Source organism: Marmota monax, unplaced genomic scaffold (genome assembly GCF_021218885.2).
Source record: "Marmota monax isolate L192 unplaced genomic scaffold, Marmota_monax_Labrador192_F-V1.1 WCK01_AAM20220418_F8-fsc01019, whole genome shotgun sequence".
Taxonomy (NCBI): domain Eukaryota; kingdom Metazoa; phylum Chordata; class Mammalia; order Rodentia; family Sciuridae; genus Marmota; species Marmota monax.
This window is the reverse complement of record NW_026692645.1, coordinates 16,938-25,935: the sequence shown is the minus strand read 5'-3', so window position 1 is coordinate 25,935 and position 8,998 is coordinate 16,938. Positions and strand designations below refer to the sequence as shown.

The 8,998-nt window shown below is 42.9% G+C and overlaps 1 protein-coding gene and 1 pseudogene across 1 annotated transcript; both read left to right on the top strand.

The window, feature by feature from the left end:
• The first annotated feature begins 852 nt into the window (after positions 1 to 852).
• On the top strand, positions 853 to 1,810 carry LOC124093792 (olfactory receptor 2T33-like). Its single transcript, XM_046446346.1, is given in 2 exon segments — positions 853 to 1,356; positions 1,358 to 1,810. Coding segments are annotated over 2 exon segments (957 nt in total).
• Positions 1,811 to 4,072: 2,262 nt separating this feature from the next.
• On the top strand, positions 4,073 to 8,679 carry LOC124093791 (olfactory receptor 2T33-like; annotated as a pseudogene).
• The last annotated feature ends 319 nt before the right edge of the window (positions 8,680 to 8,998 follow it).

The following is an 8,998-nucleotide window of genomic DNA, read 5'->3' as shown; positions in this document are numbered from 1 at the left end:
TGAGAGCCTGCAAGTAGCACAGTTTGTTTCTTCATGTTATTTAAGTTCCTCTAAGAAATTATCAACTTTTTAAATAGGAATTTTCAGTCTAACATAGCAGCTCTTTGAGTACCTACTAGATGTGGAAGACAGTTGCCCGGAGGGTGTTGTACTGACCAATGGCTCCTGATCAGGAGGAGAAGTGGTGACCAGGTGAGGAGGTGGGCGTGGTGGGGCACACCCCTGCCTTTGTGGAATAGAGAAATTTAGTCATGTTTTCTTTCCTAAACAGCAAAGTCTGATTTCAGTGGTTATACATTTTTGTTTAGATTGCTTATTTAAATTTTAAATTTCAATTCATCCTAGCATTGAAGGAAATCTCCAGAAACTCCCTTAAATACAAGTGTGAGAAAACTGAAAAGTTACAATCACAAGAGAGAGTGCAACATCCACTAATCTACATGAATTCAAAAGTCCTCCAACAGGGAGATATTCCAATGTAGAAACCTGGGATTACACAACATGGCTTCTTTGGGCCAGGATGACATGAAAGGCATCACACTGGCAATCACAGGCCACACATCAGCCTTCTCAGACTAGCACTCTGCTGCAGCCTGAGAGAGAGCCTTGTATAAGGCCATGTATACATTTTTTCTAATTTAGCTGGAATTGAGAATATACTAAACTCCTGGCAGCTATGATCCGTGAATGCTAAGGAAAATGTTTTGCTGGAGAGAAGAAAATTAAATAACTAGGCCTCCAGGATAAGGCTTTCTGTCAGGTGACCAAGCCATTTTAAGGAAGTTCCAGATCCTCATTTTAACCAGGCCAAATTCCTCAGACATTCTCCTGCCTTCCAGGTTGCCCATAGCCATGGACAACTCCACTGACCCCACAGCGATGAACTTCATTCTCCTGGGGCTCTTTGACTACACAAAGACCCATCAAGTCCTGTTTTCTCTGGTGTTCATGACCTTCATCGCCTCCCTGGTGGGCAACATCCTGATGATCCTGCTCATCCACACAGACCCCAGACTTCACACCCCCATGTACTTCATGCTCATCCAGCTCTCCCTCATGGACTTGATGCTGGTCTCCACCATCATCCCCAAAATGGCAGCCAACTACCTGCTGAACTCCAGATCCATCTCTCCTGCTGGCTGTGTTTCCCAGATCTTCTTGTTACTCACTCTGGGAGGGGGAGAGTGCTTCCTCCTGGCAGCCATGTCCTATGACCGCTATGTGGCCATATGCCACCCATTGCGCTACCATGTTCTCATGAGCCACAAGCTGTGTTCCCAACTGGTAGCAGGCTCCTGGCTTTTGGGAGGAATTGATGGGCTGATGCAAGCCAGTGCCGCTCTGAGCTTCCCCTACTGCCACTCCGAGCTTCCCCTACTGCCACTCCAGGGAGATAGACCACTTCTTCTGTGAGGCACCTTCGTTGATGCGCCTTGTCTGTGCAGATACCACTGTTTTTGAGTTTTTCATGTACATCTGTTGCATCCTGATGCTCTTGATCCCTCTGTCTCTCATTGTGGTCTCATACAGTCTCATCCTGGCTGCTGTGTTAAGAATGCATTCTGCTGCAGCCAGAAAGAAAGCCTTAACCACCTGCTCCTCTCACCTGGTTGTGGTAGGGATGTTCTTTGGCACCCTCATGGTCATTTACATGAGACCCAGGTCCTACCACTCAGTGGGCCACAGCAAAGTAGTCTCTGCATTTTACACCATCTTTACTCCTGTGCTGAACCCCCTCATCTACAGCGTGAGGAATAAAGATGTCAAGGGGGCCTTCAGAAATTGGCTGGGCAAGACACATGCTATGTGATTCCAACACGGGGATTTACTGAAATGGCACCTCCCAAAATGTACTCATGCTGTCATTACAAGTTACTAGTTTATTTGCTCTATTGAACTGCTGATTTTGTGTTCTTTCAATTTATTTTGTTTTCACTTTGCCATTTTACCTTTTAAGGTATTTCTGTGCAGTGTTTGGTGAATCAGGTAAAAATTTTATTGTGATAGACCCAGTCTGATTCCCTCTTAAAATTGGGAGCCGTCTCGCCACACAAAAATCTAATTTTGGCTTTACTATAAATTACTGCAAATTCTGATCTTGCTTGGAATGCCTGCCCATGCCTTGAACTCACCCATGCCTGGCTCTCTCTGACCAGATAGCAGCCTTCTCTAAACTTCAATGATGCTTCATAAATCTTGGCATTCCCTGGCCAAGATAAGGACCCTCACTGAGGCTCTGATGACCTTCATAAATTCTGATGTTGGGGCTAGCAAAAATGTAAACTAGCATTAGTGTTATGCTCCTCAGAATTTTGTTATCTGTGACCCCCCTTTGTGTAACTTTCTGCGCTATAAAGCTGGGCTACAAGAAAGCTGCAGTGCTATCTTGTTCCTGCGTTTTTTGTTGGGAGAGGCAGCCCGGCTGGTTGAAATAATAAGCTTGCTTTAATTTCATTTTAGTTGGAGTCAGTGGTCTTTTCTTTGTGTCCTGGTCTAACACCATCTCCTTGGGTAGATGCCAGAGTCTTTGGATAAGAACACGTTGGGGGCCATGTTCTTGCCTGCCCACTGCATCCACTTGGTTTCAGGTGCAGTTAAACCCAGGGCTGCCCTGTTGGATTTCTGTCTGGTTGAGGTTCCCATTGCTGAAGGCAGGTGTTGAAGGTGCCTGTCATTATTACACTGCTGTCTCTGTCCTCACAGCAAAGAGTGTTGCTTTATATATTGGGTATGTTTTATTCTCCTGCTGAATCATCTCCTGTATAAATACAGGACTTCAACTCTTTTTTCTTTCAGCATCAGTCATTTTATTTGAATTCAAGCCTAGGTGGCTGCTCTCTTTGGCTTCCATTCATGGAATATCCTCTTCTTTCCTGCACTTTCCTCTGTGTGTTCTCACATGTGAGGGGTCTCTTGGAAGCACATGGGGTTGCTCTTTGGTGTTTTTAACCATTCAACTGCTTAACATTTTAGAATCAAAGAATTTATTCATTGTATGTTCAATTTATTCATTTTATGTTCAAATGATGTAATTATTAATAGGTAAGAACTTATTACTTTCCCTTGTTTTTTTTTCTATTTTTGCTGTATGTTAATTCTTTTTTTTCTTACTGAATTCCATGTAGTTAAGCAATTTCATCTATTGTTATGTTTTGAATCTTTGCTTTTGATTTTCATTGCATCAGGTTTTTTGCTTAGTGATTACCACAAACTCTGTAGAGACTATTTTACAGTAATATCAGGTTATATTAATCAAACGGTTACTTAATTTTGATTACCTTCAAAAAAAAAGAAAAAAAAAACTATAACAAGACAGGTGTCTCTCTGTTGTACAGCACTTGTCTAGGATGCATAAGGACCTGCGCTCTGTCACCAGCCCCACAGATATAAATACATAAATGTGAATACTCCATTTTAACTACACTCCCTCCTCATATTTTCAAGGTAAGTTGTCATGACCTATAACCTTGTTTCTTGCATACTTTTGAACAAATAATGGTTATTTTTAATAGATTCACCTTTCAAACTTTGAACTAAGGAGAGCCAGGGTACACACCCAGTTGTATTGCTGGTGCTTTGATTGTGACTTCAGACTTCTCTGTTCACTGGGCTTTGTTCCTCTAATTGTCTTTCTGATGCTCAGCAAGGCCTTGTCTTTCCTGACCCTTGACTTGGTGCCTGTGTTTACTGGTGAATGCCGTGTGGTGACGTAGGAGCTCTGCTGTTCCCAGCCTACTCTGTGAGCAGTGTTCTGCTTGATGTGGACCCTATTTCAGGAAGTCACGTGCTATGAACAGCAACTCCCCCTTCACTACTCCAAGGGGAATGATGTACAACACAGGGAATCAACTTGAGTGTATGACCAGCTAACTGTGCAGTTGTGGGAGAGAAGTGAGTCAGAATTCTGACAGTAAGACATTGTGTTTGTCTTTTCACATTGTGTCAAATGTGAACTTGTACCAAAACACAGAATGGAAAGTACAGATTTATCCACATGTGGTGTCTTCCTATATGACTGAGGAGGTGTGATCACTATCTCTGGAGACAAGGGGAAGATTTCCCTTGATGCACCATGAGCAGTAAACCTTTTTCTTCCTCTTTGATGTCAGCGTCACTTCGGGACTCATGCTTGCAAAAGAAAAGTGACAGAAGGTAGGGTTCTTGTGGAATCAGAAGCTTTGGGAGACTTCCTCTTGCTCCTCATTTGCTTGTCTGCTGTGGTTGGGGCATAGCCTTCCTAGGGGCCAGTGAGTTTGCAGCAGTTTAAGCGGAAGGAAAGTTCCTGTGGAGCAGAGGTGAGGCGCACTCACACTCACCAGGACATGGATGGGGCATGTCCTGCACTGGGCACCATGGAGATCTGGGAGTGACACACCCACCTCCCAGCTCCAGGCCCACTTCAGGTAATGTCTGGCCACTAGCAGTGATCCCATTCCTCTCAATGATGTTTACAGAAAAGAGTTCAGCATGCATTCCAGTTAGACCAGATGTACATCTGTGAAGACAATTTCAATATTATTTTGACAGTTTCTTGAGTAGAATCTTATAAATACTATGAATTGTATATATAGAATTAGGAATGTGGCTCTCAGTTTTTAAAAGAAAAACACTCACATTCAAAAAGAAATTGTAACTCTATAAAGTAGAAAAAGGTGTAAAAGTAGATTTATTATATTATCAATCTATGCTGCACCCCTCCCCTGACTCAGGCAAAGGCAAGGCCCTACTGAGGTGGATAGTGCAAGGCATCCATCCTCTGTAGGAGCGCAGTATGTTTCTGGGAATGGGCTGGTTTGTTTTTGTATTCCTGCTAATAAGTATAGTTGCAACTTCTCATATGACCATTAAGTATGAAGGAAAAAACATGACTTTCCCAATTAATGCAACCACTTCCAAAGAATAAATATGTTTGCTCTAAATGCAAGGATTCAGCTGTGGAATGTAAATTGTTAACGTTTAATGAGAAACCCCCTTTAGGAAAAACAGTCAAGTAAGTTTTTTAGAAATTAAATTAAAATCCAGAGAAGAAAAATTAATATTAAGGTGACAGATTAGTGCTTGGTACTGGCCAACTTGTTCTTGTTCCTGTGCACAATGGTTTGGTTTTCTTACTCTTGTTTGATTAAAATTAGTAGCCTCTCTTTTCAAGATAACCACATGCCATAACCGTGGTGCCAGTTCTAGTCAGTAAGTCAAGAAAGAATAGTCAAGGTATAGGCCAATAGTCTGGGACATTTCTAACTATTATTAAAAGCTAACTAAGCAGAAACAGCTCAAAGCAAAATGTGAACTGAAAGTAAAAATGCTTGCTTATGCATAAGCCAAGATATATTCTTTTTATCTAATTGTAGCTATGTAATACTTTGTTTCTTTGAATAATGATTCCTGATTTATAACCACAAAATACTGGGAGCCTGCCAAAATGAAAAGTATATATGATTAACTTCACAAGTAAAGATTGGGATTCAGCACCTTTACTTCATGTCTGTGTTGTTTCTTGGTCACCTTTCGCCGCCTCCTCACCATCCATTCCTCTCCTGAGACCCCTTGCCAGAGCTGGACTCTGACAAATCTACTAAATTAAATGTGCCTCACAGTGAGCAGAAAACCTTCACCTGAAATTATTAGGTGTTTGAGTTTCCAGGGTTTTTGTAGAGGGAATTTTTTATACAAATTCAACATTACTGAATTAAAGCAGAGCTGCTCCTCTGGCACTGCCGAGCATATTGATGTAGCTCCCCTCCCACCCATTTATGCCACATAAGCAATGGTGATGGTGACTGGCTTGGAATATAGATTTGCTCTTGAAGGCATGGTCTCCAGCAGGGAGAGGAGGGACCATATCCAGGAACAGTGGGCCTATTGACAGGCCCATTAGGTGTTTAAGAGCTCTTTTCATTCCATCCTTGTTTAAATGTACCCCTGTAATCAGCTCTACCAGAGAGTTATTTCCTTTAAGTGATGAAACATCTTTAGCACATATTGTTAGAACTGTACAGTATCAGTGATAACATAAAGAGATGCTTAACATTATTTGATATTATTGCCCCAATTTATTTTCATTCCATTTTATTTTCAGGCCCTATTTTTCTACATAAATCATATGTGGCACAGTATTTATTGCCAGATATCACCAAGTTATTGAGTTCAACATTTTTATACCTAAAAAACAATAAATGCAACTATTTTTTCCTAGGCAGACACAACTATTCACAATCAAGTATAATTAATTCATATTCTGGTTTTTGTCCATATTAATGTAGACTAAGTGTCAGAAAAATTGAAGAGCGTGTTCATCTTTAAAATCTCAAACATCTGTGGACAAATTATCCTGATATTTTGAAGGCAATATTTCTTGTGTTTATTTTGAGTTTCCACCCAATGGCCACAATTCCACCTCACTCATAAAATCCAGTGCTTCTCAGAGGGATTCACATACTCTGAGATTTTGTCCCAGGAATCTCTCTGCTCTCCTCCCCAGCTGTGATCCCTTTGCCCCATGCCAGCTCTCCAGCTCCACTGTCTAGGGCCTGCTTTGTCCTTTGCAGGAGAAGAATTCCTCCTCTGAGCACCAAACTGCTTAATGTCCCCACCCCCTCGCATGGCTCAACTCCCTCCTCTAGAGCTCTACTCAGACATCAGGTCCTGCACCCAGGTCTCACTCAACCAGGCCGTTCAAGATGGCACCTCAGAAGTGAGCACTGTTTCTGTTCTTTTCACCTATCATCCACTTTTACTTTGTATTTGTTTTTTATCACCTGTAATAATAGGATTTATTTGTTCATTTATGTATTTTCAACCTTTCCCCAGAAGTTTCTTGTACTAAATTCTTAAAATGTTACAGTGCCAACACTTCCTGGGATGGTTAATAAATTGAATGGGATCTAAGATGAAGTCATAAAGTCTATATTTTTATACCCATCTAGTGTTCCCTCATTGTGGAATGTCCCATATCATGTGTGGGCCCCGTCAGCCTCAGAAGTTCCTGTTATGAGGTAATGAATGTAGCATTGCTATGTCATATGCATTGACACTTGTGTCCCAATTCAGTGTGGTCTCCTGGGGCATCTGGTTGGTTTTCTGTGGCTGTCCTTGCTTATTGACAGTTACTATGAAATAATATGTAGCCACCACTTCATTCTCAATATGTGAAAGCTTTGCAAGGGAAAAAAAGCAGGGGGTGGGGATAACCAGAGAAGCCTCTGTGTCATCACAGGGCCAGCAGCTGCTCAAAAGTGATAGTTGGCTCAAGGCACTGACAGGAGCAGAAGCAGCACAGCCAGAATGGGGGTCTTTCTGTCTTTACTGTGGTACAGGAAGTTGGAGGCTTTCAACTTTCAGCTCTATTTTATTCTGTTTCCACAGAGTTTCCTCCTGATGATTGTGAATTGTGACATATATTTTCCATCCAAAAATACTAGAATGCAAACGTGCATCCTTTCCTTTTAACCATGAGCAATCACAAGATTTAAGCAACACCTTAATTGTTTTCTTTCTGCTTTTTTATCCCTCTCACTAAACTTTAACATTAAGACTGCCAATCTTTCCCTCAAGAGTCTAAAATTTTAGTCAACCTGTCCTGTAAAAAGTGAACTGCCGGTGCCTCTTCTGTTTGAAATCATGGCAGGTATGAACATGAACACTAGCTCCACCTTCATCTTCCCAGGACTCTTGGGCCACTCCAGTGCCCAACAGTTTCTCTTTGGGATGTTTTTTTTTTTTTTTTTTTTTTTTTTTTTTTAAAGAGAGAATGAGAGAGGAGAGAGAGAGAGAGAGAATTTTAATATTTATTTATTTATTTTTTTTAGTTCTCGGCGGACACAACATCTTTGTTTGTATGTGGTGCTGAGGATCGAACCCGGGCCGCACGCATGCCAGGCGAGTGCACTACCGCTTGAGCCACTTCCCCAGCCCCTTGGGATGTTTTTTGACATTAGCTCTCACCTCCCTAGTGGGCAATGCCCTAATGATTCTCCTGATTCAGTGAGACCTCCAGCTCCACACGCCCATGTACTTCCTCCTGAGCCAACTGTCCCTCATGGACGCCATGCTGGTTTCCACCAGTATGCCCAAAATGGCTGCTGACTACTTGACTGGAATCAAGTCCATCTCCCCTGCTGGCATGGCTTGCAGATCTTCTTCCTTCTCACTCTGGGTGGTGGGGAGTGCTTCCTCTTTGCAGCCATGTCCTATGACCGCTATGTGGCCATATGCCACCCTCTGCACTATCCCATGATCATGAGCTGGCCACTGTGTCTGAGGATGACCATGGGGTCCTAGTTCTTAAGAGCAGCTGACGGGCTGATGAAGGCAGTTGTTGCCCTGAACTTCCCATTTTGCTGCAGGCGAGAGATAGACCATTTCTTCTGTGAGGCCCCCACGCTGCTGTGCTTGGCTTGTGCTGACACATCTGTCTTTGAGGATGTCATGTACATCTGCTGTGTGTTGATGCTCCTGGTGCCCTTCTGCCTCATCCTGACCTCCTACAGTCTCATCCTGGCTGCTGTCCTCCACATGTGCTCCCCAAACTGCTGGCTGAATTTCTTGAAGCACAGTCAGAGGGGGAGATGTGGGAACAAGTGCCTGGGGTACTGCATAAATGGCATATGTAAAGGGCCTCTGAGTGGCAGGCCACTCCCCTGTGCTAGGCATGTGAGCAACAAACTATTGACCCCATAAGCACAGCCCTGGGTGAGAGGCCATGTGCTGCAGTCCCTGTGCTTGCTCCACGGCCCACTCCTTGATTGGCCACTGAAAGGACTGTTAGCAGAAATTGCATTGGTGGCTGCCTGTAATCTGCTTAGCTACTGCCTGAGTATATATACATGGTAACTGCACACTAAAATCAGACCTGCTTCCTGCTTGCTCTCTGGAGGTCTTGATTAGTTACTCCGCAGCCACACTCTCCTCTACCTTGTTCAGAGTACCTTCTCGCTGGAATAGCAAGCCCATGCAAATAATGACGAAAAAGTCATCTACTTGCCCAAACAGGAAGGCC